This window comes from Hyaena hyaena, unplaced genomic scaffold (assembly GCF_003009895.1).
Source record: "Hyaena hyaena isolate Hyena2069 unplaced genomic scaffold, ASM300989v1 scaffold_364, whole genome shotgun sequence".
In the NCBI taxonomy this organism is placed as follows: Eukaryota; Metazoa; Chordata; class Mammalia; order Carnivora; family Hyaenidae; genus Hyaena; species Hyaena hyaena.
In genome coordinates, this window is record NW_024080996.1 from 11428 (window position 1) to 27384 (window position 15957).

Sequence of the window (15957 nt, forward strand, 5' to 3'; positions counted from 1 at the left end):
AGACAGCAGGAGAAAAAGTCACTTTAAATAAATGTGATAAATCAAGGATGTATACCATAAGCCCTAAAACAAGGTATGTCTCTGCATGGTAGGATGGGATTGCTAGTGATGTCTATTTGGGTCACTATTTTATATTTTTCCTAAACTGAATATTTATTCTTATAATTTAAACATAAAAACAAAAATTCTAAACAACACCAAGATGCAAGATTTATTCAGAAAAAGCTATACAGTGGAAAGGGGGAAAGACCGAGGGAAAGAGAAGCAGAGAGAGAGAGAGTGTGTGTGTGTGTGTGTGTATGTGCACGTGTGTAGTGGAGGGACTGGTGAAGGAGTCCCTTCCAGGCTTAAGTTCTATGAATAAGAGGCAGGCAAGATATTGTGACCCTGGTCAACCTGACAGAAAAGGAGCCACTAAAATGAAGGCACATTGACTGAGGACAGAGATCAGGTCTGTTTTATTCACTGTTCTCTATTCAGCATCTAGTTACAGGGCTCAGCCGTCAGAAAATATTTGTCCAAGGAAGGAAAAGAGGGAGATGGGAGAGCTTGTTACATGCCAGCCAATGACAGGGGAAGCAAGGAGGGATGTAGGTACAGGGAGAGAAAGGGGGGCAGACAGGAATCTGAGAAAAGGAGCAGAAGGGGTGATGGGAAGCAGAAAGCATCGATCTGGTGGGGTAAGCTGGGGAAACATCACCACCGGAAACTTAGCAGGAACAGGCTTCAGGGCTTGGACATGCTGGGGAAAGATGGCCCGTCCTCTGAGGCTGTGGGGGTATAAAAAAGGGCTAAATGAATAACTGGGAAGGGTCAAGTCTCTAGAATCTGTTACAGAAAGGTATGTCATTGCAGCATACAAAATCCACTCGAACATTTTGTCTGAAGAAAGACATGGAGAGGCACAGGTCCCCACAGCCCTGGTATCCGTACAGGAGCCTGTCATCTGGAGAGGAAGACAAGAGAAGAGGACCTCTTGATTTGTGACCTCCAAGTTCAAAAGTGTTTGCCATATAAGAGGTAAACAATAAACATGTGTTGGAAGAATGGGGGGTTCACCGAAAAAGGAGAGACAGCACACAATCCTAAGGAGTCGGGCTGCCAGGTAACAAGGGACATCAGCCACCCTGCAAAGACAGAGGTGAGCCCCTAGTGGGTCATCTTCCCCCAACCCCTTACCTCGCCTGAACTAATCCATTTCCCAAAGGCACTACCACACACAAGTCCCACTGGAGTTTTCTTAGCTAGTCCCTCCTACCCCTGAGTAGCATGGGAACTCTCCAAGGACCCAGGGACCCCTCAACAGGCACTTTTTCTTCTAATAGGTCTGCTGGTCCAGTCAAGGGCTAGTGACAGCCCAGTACCAGATCCAGGACCCTCTTCCAACATTTTAAGAAAAAAATCCTTGCTGAACTCTCTGCTTTTGTCCCCAGGGCTCCTGAAAGCCACTTCCCACAGGGTCAGGCAAGGGTCACCCAGGTGACTTCTCGGGACCCACCTACCTTCATAGACCTTCCTCAGGAAACACTGCTGGCTGTCTTGAGTCTCGCAGACACTTTCCCCAGTCTCGCAAACCCCGCTCGCATTGACTCGCGAACACTGGAAACATGGTAGAGCTGGAAAGTCAAACCCAAACCGGCTTAATGAGACTCTGCCTCCCCCTGCCTTTGGGCAGATCAGCAGGGAGCACACCCTCTGGGTCACTGGCAGCCTGGACAGTGGCTGAAAGCAGGGGATTTCTGGGTGCTTGGCGCACACCTGGGAGGAGGCACATGTGAGTACAGTCAGGGTCCCCTTCTACTCCCAGGGAGGGACTGTGCTGAGGGTCAAGTCCTACACCGCAGCTCCACCAACCCCTCTCATGTGGCCAGTGACCATCTTCCCCATCCTTCCCGACAGCTCCCACTGCCTTCACGACCCACAAAGAACCTTCTCTGCTCCCTTTTACTCAAACGTAGGGCTCTCAGCAAGAAAGCCCTGAGGAACTGGGGAGTATCGGATTAGAACTGAGGTGGGAAGGAGGCAAAGTAAAATTGGGAAGAGGTGAAAGGAGAAAGGAAAAAGCCGTGACAAAAGTGGAGGAAGCATCGGAGAGGGAAGGCAGAGAGGGAGAAACAGTGGGACGAGGGAGTGAAGGCGGCGCCCGCCCCTGAGGTTGAGGTTAGGTCGTCACCTTCCCCTGGCCCGACCAACCCACAGAGCAGCTAGCCCCGTCCCCAGGGTCCTTCCAGAAGCCCCGCACCGGTTCACCTTGCAGGACACCCAGCAGCAAGGAGAGGCCCAGCAGTAGCAGGAGGCGCGCACCCATCTCGGACCAGGACAAGGGAGCCACTGAAGGCGGCACAGAGCCGCAGGCCCCAGACCCTGAGTATCCGGCTTTATCACCCCTGCGGGGAGGGGCTACCAGCGGGAGCAGAGGGCTGCGCTTCCACAGGCCCTGAGGTGAGCGGAGCGCCCGCCCGGTGGGAGCCCGGGCCTCCCCGCCCACCCGGGGGCCCCGCCCACCTCAGCGGCTCCGCCCACCGCCGCTGGCCCCACTTGCGGAGCCACTTTTCTTGCGGCTTCTTTGGGTCTCATTTTCTCCTACCTTTTAATGGGAGAATCGTGTCTGCCTTACTCAGCCCGAGAATTCGTGAGGTTCGGATGAGCTGAGGAGCCTAGAGGGGTGGGGCGCATGACGGCAGGATTTCCCGGACTCAAGACTTCTCCTCTGAATGCGGTGTGAGCGCAGACTTGGAAATCTGACTTAACCGAGATGAACTGTTGCTAAATAAATCACTAACCCCCCAAAAAGCGGACTTGGGGTTAACTTCCAGACAGGCTGCATGACAGACTAGAGATTTTTGTTCGTTTATACGCTGATGAACATAATTCTTTTTTAAATTTTTAAAAAATATTTATTTCTGAGAGAGATACAGACAGCGTGAGCAGGGGAGGGTCAGAGAGAGAGGGAGGCACAGAAACCGAAGACAGGCTCCAGGCTCTGAGCTGGCTGTCAGCACAGAGCCCGACGTGGGGCTCAAACCCACAAACCGTGAGATCTTGACCGGATCCGAAGTCGGACGCTTAACCGACTGAGCCACCCAGACGCCCCCTGATGAATGTAATTTAAAAGCACTGATCTGGAGGGGCGCATGGGTGGCTCAAGTGGATCAAGCTTCCAGCTCGTGGTTGTGGTCATGGTCGTGGTTGTGGTCGTGGTGGTGATCCTCCAATTCGTGAGTTCAAGCCCCAGCTGGGGCTGAGAGCGAGGAGCCTGGATGGGATTCTCTCTGCTCTTCCCCATGCTCCGTCTCCTCCCTCTCAAAATAATTTAATTTAATTTAATTAAAAAAAAAAAAACACTGATCTGGAAAAAGAGTTCTATAGTTTTGCCTTCAGGCACCTGTGCAGCAGCCCTCGGGTCCACCTTTACCCAAACACGGATTTCCAGAATGAACATAACCTTTCTGCACTGACGTCTCCCAGCTTAAGAACAGGAAGCCCACCGAAATGGAGGGCTTGCTCCACAGGGGTATAATCATTCCCCACCCCATTCTGAAGTCTGAGGAGGTTTGGTCACCTACCCCGCCCCAAAACAACCTATGGTATTGATTGAGAGCTTGCTACGTGCCAGGCTTAGTGCTAAATACTCAAACAGTATTATTCCATTTGATGCTCACACAGTGGCCCAAGTGGTACCTAGTATTTCCATTTTATTGATGAGAAAGCTAAAAGGAAGCAATCAGTCCTAGGTGACAAAGAGGGTAAGTGGCAGATTAAAACCCAGATCTACAGACTCCATTTACCCTGTCACACTGCCAAGGAAACCCAAGTCTTGATGGGATCTGAGAGCCTCTAAATTAGTGTGCAAGTACCAGAAGACAGGATTCCTACTACAGAGGAAGTATGGCTCCTTTGGGCACAGAAGGCCCCCAGCACCAGCTCCACATCATGCACAAGAATGGACATGTCTCAGCAAATTTTCCACATTCTACCAATAAGGTTTTCACTAAATGGTTCTTCTGGGACTCCCACTTAGTCTTACTCCTAGAATGCTCTGGATGGGGAGGGAGGTCTGCTGTTTAGGCCAGCTGTAGGGCATTCTTCCCTTTCTACTCCCTGAAGCTAATTTCTGACCCTCTTTCCAGAAGGCCCAGTTTTCCAAGCTCCCTGAGGCCAGGGACTGCCCTGGCTGCTATTCCCAGTCTTTCCTGCAGTGGAAAAAAATGGGTGAGACCCATGTTACCTGTTCAGGATTCTTCTTTCCCTCTCTCACTGCCCTTACCCTGCTTGTGCTCACTCACGTGCTTTTCCCTCTAAATGAATAAATAAACACTGAACAAAATAATAGTATCTGTGTTCAACAAGCAGCTTGTAAAATTCCTGAACTTTAACCATCAGCTCTCATCAGCCAGTTCAAGCCAGCTCCCAGCATGCCACAGGTTAAGTCACCATCATGCAAAGAAGCTGGTAGAGTGAAAGTTAAAAATTGCTGAATCCCTTTACTCACGCAATTCTCAGTGATATCACATAGCCCATCCTTAATTTGATTTAATATATCACAGTAGGAGAAAATCTATACAGACAGCCAAGCAGATGTCCCCACCTTTGAACGGGCCTCTCCTCAGGTTTGTCCCATATTCAAAAATGCATGGTGTCATGGGGCACCTGGGTGGCTCAGTCGGTTGAGTATTTGACTTCGGCTCAGGTCATGACCTCACACTCCGTGAGTTCAAACCTGGAGCCTACTTCAGATTCTGTATCTCCCTCTCTCTCTGTCCCTTCCTGCTTGCACTCTTTCTCTCTCTCAAAAATAAATAAACATTTAAAAAAATTTTTTAAAAAAGAATGCATGTTGTCGAAAGGACTGCATCTAACCATCTATTGCATGCCATGCAACTGGCAGGGCTGTAAGGCTATGGAAGCCAAAGCTGGAGATCAGCCAAGGCTAATCTTGGATTTCTGCAGTAGGTTCAGAGGAACTTTATTGCTCAGGATTTTAGTTTTAGAAGTCAGTTTTGGTGACAGAACAAAGGAAAGTTCTGATGAGGACAATAGACCAAGAAGAAGCTGTTTCAGTGGTCCAGGGGAAAGATGAGCCTGAACTTGGGTTGTGTCAGTGGGAGTAGAGAAGGGCTGGATAACTGAAGAACTAGTTAGAGGTAAAAATGATGCATTGTGTGAGGAGAGGGCAAAGGAGGAGCCCATTACTGAAACAAGATCCCAGGAACAGAGTTGTGTACAGATGATGAATTCAGTCTTACAAATGTCAAGTTTGAGATGTCGTGGGAATACCTAGATAGAAACGTCCAGCTGGTAGTTGGAAATCTGGATCTGAACTAAGGAGTGAGGGCTCTGTGGGGCAGCTTGTAGATATAAGGAGCCCTCAATTTGTAAGTGGTGGTGGACATAGATAAAACTTCTTAGGGAGTGTGTAAAAAGTAAGAATTCTCATCAAGAAGATGGAATGGAGAAGTACAACCTCAGGAAAAGTGGAGAGGAGCTCTATGAAAAGGGAGAGAGCTTAGCATATTCAGAGAATAACTAGAAGTTGGGTATGGGTGAGGCTTGGGTAGACATAAGATGAAGATGAAGGAAGAGAAGGGGAGCAGTGAGATGAGATCTAGGGAACAAATGTGGGGACAGATGGCGAGATGTCTTGATGGCTTTCACTGGCGGTAGCGCTTCATACCTTCCAATTTTACTGTGCTCCCTCTGACTTCTGGGAAGCTTCAGAATGGTTACCATAGCTGTGACCCCTTTTCTAGGTCTCTCTCTCTCTTTTTTTTTTTTTTGTTTCTTAACATAGGTGACCATGCTAGGTGTCACCTAGACCTTCAGTTCTTTCCACCACGAATTGTATGAAAGGCCTATGGGGGAGCCTGGCACAATTTTGTGCAAAAAGGATGATAGAGGTTAAAGCACTGTGATTCTATGTCTTGAACACTGAATGTAAAGAGAATCAGCAGTGCATATTAGGGCCAAAGGACGGACAGGCATGCATCAGAAGTCAGGGACAACATAAGCCATGAATAAACAGAAGTCATGAGTAAGCAGAAGTAACAAACAGTAGGAAACAATGAGCAAAAAAAGTTCCAAATCAGTAGGAGTTATGAGTAAGTGGAAGTCACAAAATAGAAGGAATAGAACAAGGGCTATAGGAACATAGGCAGGAAGACTAGAAGAAACTAAGGACTGCAAGATAATCAGAACTAGAACTTGGGGCACCTGGCTAGCTCAACCAGTGGATCATATGACTCTTGACCTCATGGCTGTGAGTTCAAGCCCCAAGCTGTGTGTAGAGCTTACTTTAAAAAAATAAATAAATAAATTGAAAATAAAAATTAAAAGTTGATTTAAAAAAAAAAAAAAAAGCTAGAACTGCTGTGTATCCAGAACTACCTTTCAGGTCACAGACTGTGTCTAGGTCTCCATAAAGCCTAGTCTGTACATACATGCACACTTGTATCTGTCTCATCCCCCATTATTTAAGGTAAACTGAAAGAGGCATGGTATCTTACATCTCTTCTGTGTTCTTTCCTGTTACTCTTTTCTGGACTTCTTGGCATGCTCATCTTCCCTTTGGGCCCAAATAGTCATCTCAGCATGAGTTATATAACCTTTTAGCTCAGCTCTCCATAGATAGGTGGCTCTCCTGTGTTCCAACTGCAAGACCTTGGGAGAAGACCACACACATTACCAAGGCTGACCTAGCAGGCTCTTCACTTTGCTTTGGCCCATTAGAAATTAAAGCTTCGCTCCATCTAGGATAACAGAAATTGGGCCAGGAGGAGACAAGGACAGGAACACCTCTGGACATCTTAGCTCCAGAACACTCTGGACTCACAGCAAATTCTCTGTCACTCCATATTGTCTTATATGCTATGCTCAGATACTTTTAGGTTTGGCTCTGAAGGGCCAGATCACTGGACATAGAGAGAAAGTTTCCAAAGTAGAGCCTGAGGAAAGCCAGCCTGGGTGGGATGGGGATATAGTCCCATAAAGCCAACCTTAAGAAACGAGGGAGGAAAAAGTTGGAGGATGAGGTTTAAGGAGAGACCATTCAGGCTTTGAGTCCTGCTTTTCAATATGGTGACTCCCCGGGAGAGGTGAGGCAGCAATATTCCAGAAAGTTCTGAAAATTGTAAAAAAGGGTGCTGTCAAACTTTAAACAACTAGTGGGTGGCATACATAGCACCTCTCCTTTTCTATTTATTTCCACTGCTTCTATCAACAAAACTCTGACTCAGTATGGTCTCCCAGCTGTTTCTCCAGTCTCTGCACGTGATAGAAAAGAATTATTGACAGCATGCTCTTTAGTGCATTTCTCCGCTCTATAGAAGCCCAGCCTCAGACCCCCAAATCCTAGTTTTTGTCCTCCAACACAAAAACTTTTGATCCCTGGTGATTAAACTTTCTCCACAATCTTTAGCCAGCCTACTCTAAGGGCTTTCTATAAATTTTCCTCCATGAAGCAGAGAGAAGTCCAGAATAGGCAATTCATCCATTCCTTCATTCAGGAAGCATTTATTAAGTACGTAATTCTGTGGCAAACCTGCTGCTAGGTAGTGGGGACACTACAGTGATCAAGACAGACAGGGACTCTGTTTTCGAGGAGTTTAGAGTCAAATGGAGGAGACATACATTAAACAAAGAATTATAAGAGTGATAAATACATCTATTCTGGACCCAGCATCCAGTAGCACATGTAACAAAGTGGTACAAGGGAGGAAGACGGGGAAGAAGCAGGAGGCGAGGGCCAGGGGATCTCGGACACCCAATCCCCAATAGTTCTCGCTTTATACCAGGTGGATGCCTCACTGCCGCCATCTTCTACCCTCCCTGATAGAAAGTACAGCTCAAGGCACAGCTCTCAACGATCCTTTGTAAATCCCTATTTGTGTCTAAATCATGTATTTGCCAAAACCAACATGTTACCACAGCCTGGTTGAGAGCAGGAGCTGTAGAAAAGAGGGTACGCAACAGCAGCTTTATCATGTCAAGATCCAACTAGGGTCAAAACTGCGGCAGGAAAAGAAGAAATATTCTATCTCAATGTGTATGTGCATGTGTGCATGCGTGCGTGTGTGTGTGTGTGTGTGTTTCCCCTTCCAATTTTCCATTGGCTAAATCTAGTCTGCAGCCAAACCCAACCAGCATCCAGGTGATCAAGCCAATAGAGGTCAGCCTACAGGGCCCAAAAAGCTGATTTAAAGAGCCAAAAAGATAATAATCAGCCAATCACAACTCATTGTCGAGAATACTTTTAAAAGAGAGTAAATAACTTTTAAAATTTACTTCAAAGAGAGAGTATGTTATTCTGGTAATAAGATTTAAAAAAAAAAAAAGTGTAGGGCAGAGAGAGAGCCCCAACATACCACCTCACACATGGCAAATTAGCCTTTGCCGGCACAACCTGCCATGGGTTGTTAGAAGGCCCTCCTGCCTAAACAGCCTACATGAGAACCTCAAAGCTCAACCCATTGTGAGGCAACACAGGTGGTCTCTGAGGTTCTAGAATTCCCAGAAGCTGTAACTTAGCATTGGGAGCTTCTGCTCACAGGTTTTCTTCACAGATCTTGGGACCCCACACCAGGGTCCCTCTTGTCCCCAAAATCCAGATGAAGAAGTTTCTCTTACTAATGAGTCTTTATCTGGTTGGATCTGCCAGAGGTAAGTCCCCTATATTGCCTCTGGGAAGCCTCTTCAGGGTATTTTAGCCCTTGAAGAAGAAAGACCAGTATCTTAGTTACCCAAACCAATCTGACTCAGAATCAGGAATGGCTAAACAGGTTCATCTCTGAGAGCTCCTGAGCCAGTTGGTTCCTCCTAGTTATGGCTTTACCACCAGAGAAGCCTACTGGCTTGGCACAGTCTCATTCCTACTTCCATTGTACCTGTTGCTCTGTGAGAAGAGAAGATAGGTCTAAGGGTTCTGTGGCAGTCCAATGAGGGTTTGTCCCAATTAACTAAGTGCAAGGGATCCTTATGTAGTTGATGTAGCAAGGAAAGACACAAGGAGATGGGAATGTGTTGTACCTAGAAATCCATCTCAGAACACAGCTGTAGGCCAGAGACCTTACGAGCCTCTCCCTCATGGCCGTCTTCTATCCATCCTCTTTCAGGATCCTCATTCATGGTGGGCTGTGCTCCCTCATTCCTCCTAGAGGAGAAGAGAGAGGCCATGAGCTCTGAGCTGTCAATTAAATGACAAAGTGCTTTTATATAATGTTGGTTCTCAAAGACTTTTTTTTTTTACTTTCTTAGAGTTTCAAAAATTGACTCAGAAATGTAGATACATAGCTATCAGATGGTAGTATATGCCAGCCACGTGGTGAAGAAGTAAGTCATCAACTGTAAGAATGACTAAGAAATTAGTGTGCTTTTTCAGCCTCCTTTCTGTATCAGAAATCTCTTTTATTAAAACTTCTGTTAACTACTGAAGAATCAGGGGCACCTGCGTGGTTAAGTTGGTTGAGTGTCCAACTCTTGATTTCAGCTCAGGTCATGATCCTAGGCTTATAGGATTGAGCCTGTGTGTTGGGCTCTGTGCTGAGTGTGGAGACTGCTTAAGATTCTCTCTCTCCCTCTGCTCCTCTACCCCAGTTGTGCTCATTCTCTCTAAAAAATATTTTGAAAAAATAAATTAAAAACTATTGAAGACTCAGTCAAGCAGATATTTCAGTAACAACTTTAAAAAATAAAAACCTCCTACGGGTGCCTGATGGCTCAACTGGTTAAGCATTGACTTTGGCTCAGGTCATAATCTTGTGACATGTGAGTTCAAGCCCCACATCCAGCTCTGTGCTGATAGTGCAGAGTGTGGAGCCTGCTTCAGATCCATTCTCTCTCTCTCTCTCTCTCTCTGTCCCTCTCCCACTCACTCTCTGTCTCTCAAAAATAAACATTAAAAAATTTTTTTAGTAAAAATAAATGGGGGAGGGCACTTGTTGGGATAAGCACTGGGTGTTATATGGAAACCAACTTGACAATAAACTATTTAAGAAAAAAAACTAAATAAATACAAATAAAAACCTCCCCAAAGCCTTACCAAATCATTCCTTTATCAACGTATTCTAATCCTACCCTTTCAAAAAGTCATTGATTATAAGGACTGCAAATCACCCAGAATATATACATTATTGCAGGACTTTTGCAGAGAAAAGGGTGTTTTAGAGACTTAGGCTACCTCAGCCTCAAAAGATCTGGTAGTTCCTCTCAACTTGTGGCTAGGATTAATAACTCAGTAGACTACCCACTTTCCTCTGGGTTATGCAGTCTAGTCAAAGACTAATAATCAAATTGTTCGGTGCTACACTCAACAAAATGAAAGTCATACTTAAAGAATGTTTGTCTGATAGTCCTTGGCAAAATGTATTAAAGGTAGAAGAAATTGGCCAGAAGATAATGACCAGTTAAGAGTTTTGTAAGTCCCAGGGTAATGTGGGAAGGAGAGAAAAATACATTGAGCACCTAAAGAATAAGCTAGGCACTTCACAACTTATCTTATTGAAAACTCATGACAACTACATGAAGTGGATGTAAATGGTATTTGTCACAAGGAATATCAAGTCAGAAATAAATAAGCAAAGAATGTTTTTATCTTAATAATCGATGGCAACTTTGAGTCTCCAAACCATATGGATTGGGGACTGAGTGTGAGAAAGAACTTGAATATGCCAAATGAAAGTGTCTTAAATCCTGTCTGATAATGTTTGTGGATACCTTAGATATTTGTAATTTCTAATTTAAGATTTGTCCTTTCCAAAAGTTAAAATCTTCCACGTTCAATTCCAGACAGAATTACTTAGCTTCTCTTTCCCTTTTGTATCTTCATCAGTCTTGTCTTTCACCTATGGAGACATTGGAAGGACTTCTGGTTGTGTGAGTGATTATGGTGCTTTGATTTCCTAATGCTGGCTTTGCCAGGGGGAGTACAATATTTTCCGTTCAGGTGCTTTGGGTACACGGTTGAAAGGGGCCCCTTATACATTTCTTAACAATGGGGATCTTAAAATTCTTCCTTTAAATGCCAGGGTTGTGGGGCGCCTGGGTGGCTTAGTCGGTTAAGCATCCGACTTTCGCTTAGGTCATGATCTCGTGGTTCGTGGGTTCGAGCCCCGCGTCGGGCTCTGTGCTGACTGCCAGCTCAGAGCCTGGAGCCTGTTTCAGATTCAGTGTCTCCCTCTCTCTCTAACCCTCCCCTGCTCACGCTGTCTCTCTCTCTCTCTCTCTCCTAGAAATAAATAAAACATTAAAAAAAATTTTTTTAAATTAAATGCCAGGGTTGTTCTCTTTGTGTTTCATTATTAACACGTCTGTCTTTCATGGTCTCTTGGGTAATTCACTGAGCTCCTCCAATATCTGTAATATCTTCAGGTGCCTGATCTGGCCCACAGGAAACCCAGGAATCCCACACTAGCCTTACTGCATAAGAAAAGCAGTCTTTATCCCAGACATTCTTTCTCTCACCTTCACTATCTGTCTTCTGTTCCATCTCTACCCCAGGAGCATCAGGTCAGCCTGATGAGCCTCCTGGCTCTATGGATCATCAAGCTTCAGTTCAGCAATTTTCAGGTGGGTCCTTTTCACTTGAAAACCCTTCATTTGGTGGTGAGGCTTTGTATGAGACTTCTTCAGCCGAGAGCAGTTTAAGTGAGCACACTTCAGGTGAGCGTACTTCAGGTGAGCGTACTTCAGGTGAGCACACTTCAGGTGAGCATGCTTCAGGTGAGCACGCTTCAAGTGAGCACACTTCAGGTGAACACACTTCAGGTGAGCGTGCTGCAACTGAACACGCATCAGGTGAACACACCACAGGTGAGCGCACCTCCGGTGAACAACCTTCAGGTGAACAGACTTCTGGTGAAAAGCCTTCAGGTGACCAGACTTCTGGTGAGCAGTCTTCCATTGACAAGTCTTCAGGTGAACAGCCTTCAGTTGAACAGGTTTCGGGTGAAAAGACTTCAGGTGAACAGGTTTCAGCTGAAAAGCCTTCCGGTGAACAAGTTTCAAGTGAGAAGCCTTCAGGTGAACAGGCTTCAGGTGAACAAGCTTCAGGTGAACAAGCTTCAGGTGAACAGGCTTCAGGTGAACAAGCTTCGGGTGAAAAACTACTGGGTGAACAGCCTTCAGGCATTCCACCTTCAAGCACATTTTCAGGTGAGGCCCCTTTTCAGGTGAGGCACATCTGGATGAGTACCAGTCCTTAACTTCAGTGTGCAATAGGCAGAACATCAAGAAACCCAACTTTGAGGAGAGGGTATGGAAGAAAGACTAGTTCACAAACACTTCACAAAGAGCTCTCTCAAAGATGCTCTTTATAATAATACCAGGAGGGCAGGATACAGGTTTTGTGGGGCCCTGAAAGCTAAGTAGTTTTGAGGGCCTTCTTTAAAAAAACACACAAATACCAAATGCCAGGAGTCCCTCTAATTTCACCCTACATAAGAAACTATTAATACAAATGCCCACCTCTTCCTTGGTCCACTTCTGCTCCGCTCCATGAGCTTCACGCTAAATCTGCCCCCAACAAACCATGGTAGAATGTTTTGCAAACTCTGTAAATGGATGTCTAGCCCTGGAGCTGGTGGCTCTGTTTTGTTCGTTTGAACATGGAAAATAAAGCATGAACACACCTTGTCTGTTAGATCCGTAAATAAGTTCTGAGTACAACTGCAATTTTTTTTAGCCCTTACTGAAAAGGGGTTGTTCAAGGAAGGAAAACAAGATCCAGAGTTTGATGTGTCAAGATATTAACAAACATAACTGCTTCATATTTCCTCCCACTGTATAAGTAGCAGTATTCCAAATATGAGAAGGAAGGCTAACATCACATCACTAGAAAGTGGCAATCCTTGGATTCAAACTTAGGTCAGCCTGACTCTGAAGCCCACATCCTTCCTATTTCTTTGTGCTTCCTTAACTAGGGAATTGGGAATGGAGATAGTAAAAGAGGCAAAAATGGAAGCATTTCAAGAAGAATGCCCTTTGTGACATTGTTAAAGGTCAGGCTGAAAATGGAGAATGATCACCCTTTACAGAGTTTGCAACATTAGAGCACTCTAACATAACTTATTAATCAGTTTTTACTCCATTTGTGCCATATGGATAACAGCATGATGGGAAAGTACAAAGGAGAGCCAGTCAAGTGATGAAAGTTCTACTTTGCTGCCATGGAGTCAGACATGGCAGAAGGGGATCAGATTATAAATGTCCAGGAAGCCAGTGGGGATATGGAGTAAACATCAGTAATATAGAGAGCAATCTGGGATTCTTCAGCAATGAAAATCATAGATGAAGCAGTAAGAATGAAGGAATTTCCTCTGGTACAGAAGAGAGACTATGCTCTATCAGATACAGGGTCCTCAGATGTCCCAGGAGAGCCAAGCAATGAAATGTGTTGTATCCAGGCTACTTGCTGCCCGTCATCCCTCTCCTTGTGACTCATAGCTATACACCTGTTCCATCAGGGAATTTCATCAGGCTTAACCTTAAACTTTGCAGGCCCAATATTAAATTGCCACACATGCTCATACATGAATGACCAAGGAAAATGTCTTCGTGGAGAGGGGGTCTGCTCCACTCAGAATTCCCAGCAGTGCATGTTAAAGAAGATCTTTGAAGGTATGTGGGGACTTCATGATACAATCTTTGCCAGGGAAACACATCAACTAACTTGAGTAGTCTTGGGAGTAGTTGCAGTGGCGGGAGTCTGAGGAGGGGTCAAGCTGTGATTCCCCAGAAACTTGGAGATTCAGAACTTTATCCTTTCAAGACTCAAGAGAGGCATTCCAGCTACTGATGGAGATGTAGAGCCCCTCCAAAGAGCAGGCCTATGATGTCTTAAAAAATTTTTTTTTCTAATGTTTATCTTTGAGAGAGAGACACACACACAGACAGAGCATGAGCAGGGGAAGGGCAGCAAGACACAGAATCTGAAGCAGGCCCCAGGCTCTGACCTGTCAGCACAGACAGCACAGAGCCCAATGCGGGACTCAAACTCATGAGTCATGAGATCATGACCTGAACTGAAGTTGGAAGCTTAACTGACTGAGCCATGAGGTGCCCCCAAGGTCTATGATGTCTTAAAAGGAGACAGGGACACTGGCTTTTTGTATTAAATAAATGTGTGAGCTGCACTTTGAGATGCTGACACATTGACCATAAGCTCAGAACTATCTCTGTCCTGTTCATGGCTATATATTCCTAGCACTCAGTACAAATGTTTAGTACATGGGAGGCATTTGATGAGTATTGAATAAATGAATAAACAATTGTCTATCAGTCAGTGTTCACAGGTTGCCAGATCAGTCTTGGTATATTCTCATACCTCTCTACCCTTATACTCACTCCTCGTCACCAAAATAAAGGATCTTGGTTACTGCCATCCTGTGAACCACACTGCCTGATTTCCCTTGTGGTTTGTCTAGTCCCTCAATACAGGCAATGGGGGACAGATGTGGGGAAGGGCCCAGAAAAGACAGATGAAAGGAGAGGGGGAGGAAGAATATACAAGTTGGAGGTCTTGGTTGTGCCTGTATGGGGACACTGAGGACCATGAACGAAGGCTAAGGTGGGAGGAGGAAGCCTTCTGCTCACTATAGTCTATCTCTGCTTCTTTCAGGTGGAAAACTCCAATTCATGGTTCAGGGGTGTGAGAACATGTGCCCATCAATGAACCTCTTCTCCCATGGAACCAGGATGCAAATTATATGCTGTCGGAACCAATCTTTCTGCAACAAGACCTAGAAGCCTGTGCCCTTGTCTCCCGCTCTGACGCAGGCAGCAAAAATTCTCCATTACCTTACTGGGCTCCATTTATTTTTAGTTTCTCCCCCAGTCAGTAACTAATCACATCTGCCTCCGCCTGAGTGTCAGACAGGATGTTCAAACCCCTCACCTTTCCTCCTATCCATGCCCTACTAGTCATTCTTCTCTGTCATCTGCCTTCCTTTACCCAACCTCTCAACATTCTTTTCTTTCTCAATAAATTCCGCATGGTAAAGAATATAGGCTGGTGACAGACTTCTTTTCCCATTAGCCAGTTGCAGGGTCAGCCAAAGCTTGCTTCCTCTTGACACACTAAAGTGGATGCATTTTAAATCACTCCACCTTCCTCAAAGTGGAGGGGTCCCCCAGGGCAGAGACCACAGGAGAAATGCAAAGTAGCCTATACAACACTGTGGTACTTCCTCTGAACCCTCTATCTTTCCATCTCAATAGAAACCACACCCTGTCTACCTGTCAGGATTTCTAAATCTCACCTTCTTTGGCTTTGGAGAGTTTTCAGTCTTCAAAAGTCTACTTTAATTATAACAATAAAATGGCTCTTTTAAAAAATTTATTTGCTATATAAATATGTCGTAGGTTACTGCTTAAATATTTTCTCACATGATGTTACTGGATCATATCAACAAAGAGGAGCAGGTGGAAATACTATAGTAGTCCCTCACCCACCTTGTATTAGCATTACATTCTTCATTGTATTTTCACATACATGGTTTCATCTGATCCTCAGAAAAGAGCCCAGAAAGGTAGACAAGAAAAATAGCATCACCCTTAGTTTACAAAGACATAGAATTTATTCACACTTCCTGTTGTTCCAAACTTGCCATGGTTACAGAGTTATGGTGAGCCAGGGCCAGATTTCATAACCAAATCTGCATGATTTCAATTTGAGTTGGTTCCACTACATTATAAATATTAGCCAGAATGGTTCTTTCAAGACCAAAATCAATCCTCCTTTCCTACACAAACCCATCTCCTTTCAGCCACTGCTCTCCCAAACCTCTGTTTAAAACCTCCTGAAATCAGCTGAGTGGTCTTTTCTTCTTTTCTTTCTTTCTTTCTTTCTTTCTTTCTTTCTTTCTTTCTTTCTTTCTTTCTTTCTTTCTTTCTTTCTTTCTTTTCTTTCTTTTCTTTCTTTCTTTCTTTCTTTCTTTCTTTCTTTCTTTCTTTCTTTCTTTCTTTCTT

General features: G+C 44.9%; 2 protein-coding genes across 4 annotated transcripts; one reads left to right on the forward strand and one right to left on the reverse strand.

Moving 5' to 3' along the window:
- Positions 1-435: 435 nt before the first annotated feature.
- Positions 436-2425, reverse strand: LOC120243988 (secreted seminal-vesicle Ly-6 protein 1-like). 3 transcript variants are annotated; one of them, XM_039250250.1, is made up of 4 exons: positions 2251-2425; positions 1503-1616; positions 876-946; positions 436-770 (listed from the first exon to the last, which is right to left on the reverse strand). In XM_039250250.1, the coding sequence occupies exons 1-4, from the start codon at positions 2306-2308 to the stop codon at positions 711-713; spliced, it is 303 nt and encodes a 100-aa protein (XP_039106181.1). In that variant the 5' UTR covers positions 2309-2425; the 3' UTR covers positions 436-710. The 3 variants fall into 3 exon arrangements, with proteins under 3 accessions (XP_039106181.1, XP_039106180.1, XP_039106183.1); XM_039250249.1 differs by having other exon boundaries at positions 861-946; XM_039250252.1 differs by having other exon boundaries at positions 436-946.
- A 6084-nt stretch (positions 2426-8509) lies between these two features.
- On the forward strand, positions 8510-14992 carry ACRV1 (acrosomal vesicle protein 1). Its single transcript, XM_039250217.1, has 4 exons — positions 8510-8655; positions 11491-12144; positions 13489-13608; positions 14609-14992. The coding sequence occupies exons 1-4, from the start codon at positions 8604-8606 to the stop codon at positions 14731-14733; spliced, it is 951 nt and encodes a 316-aa protein (XP_039106148.1). The 5' UTR covers positions 8510-8603; the 3' UTR covers positions 14734-14992.
- The last annotated feature ends 965 nt before the right edge of the window (positions 14993-15957 follow it).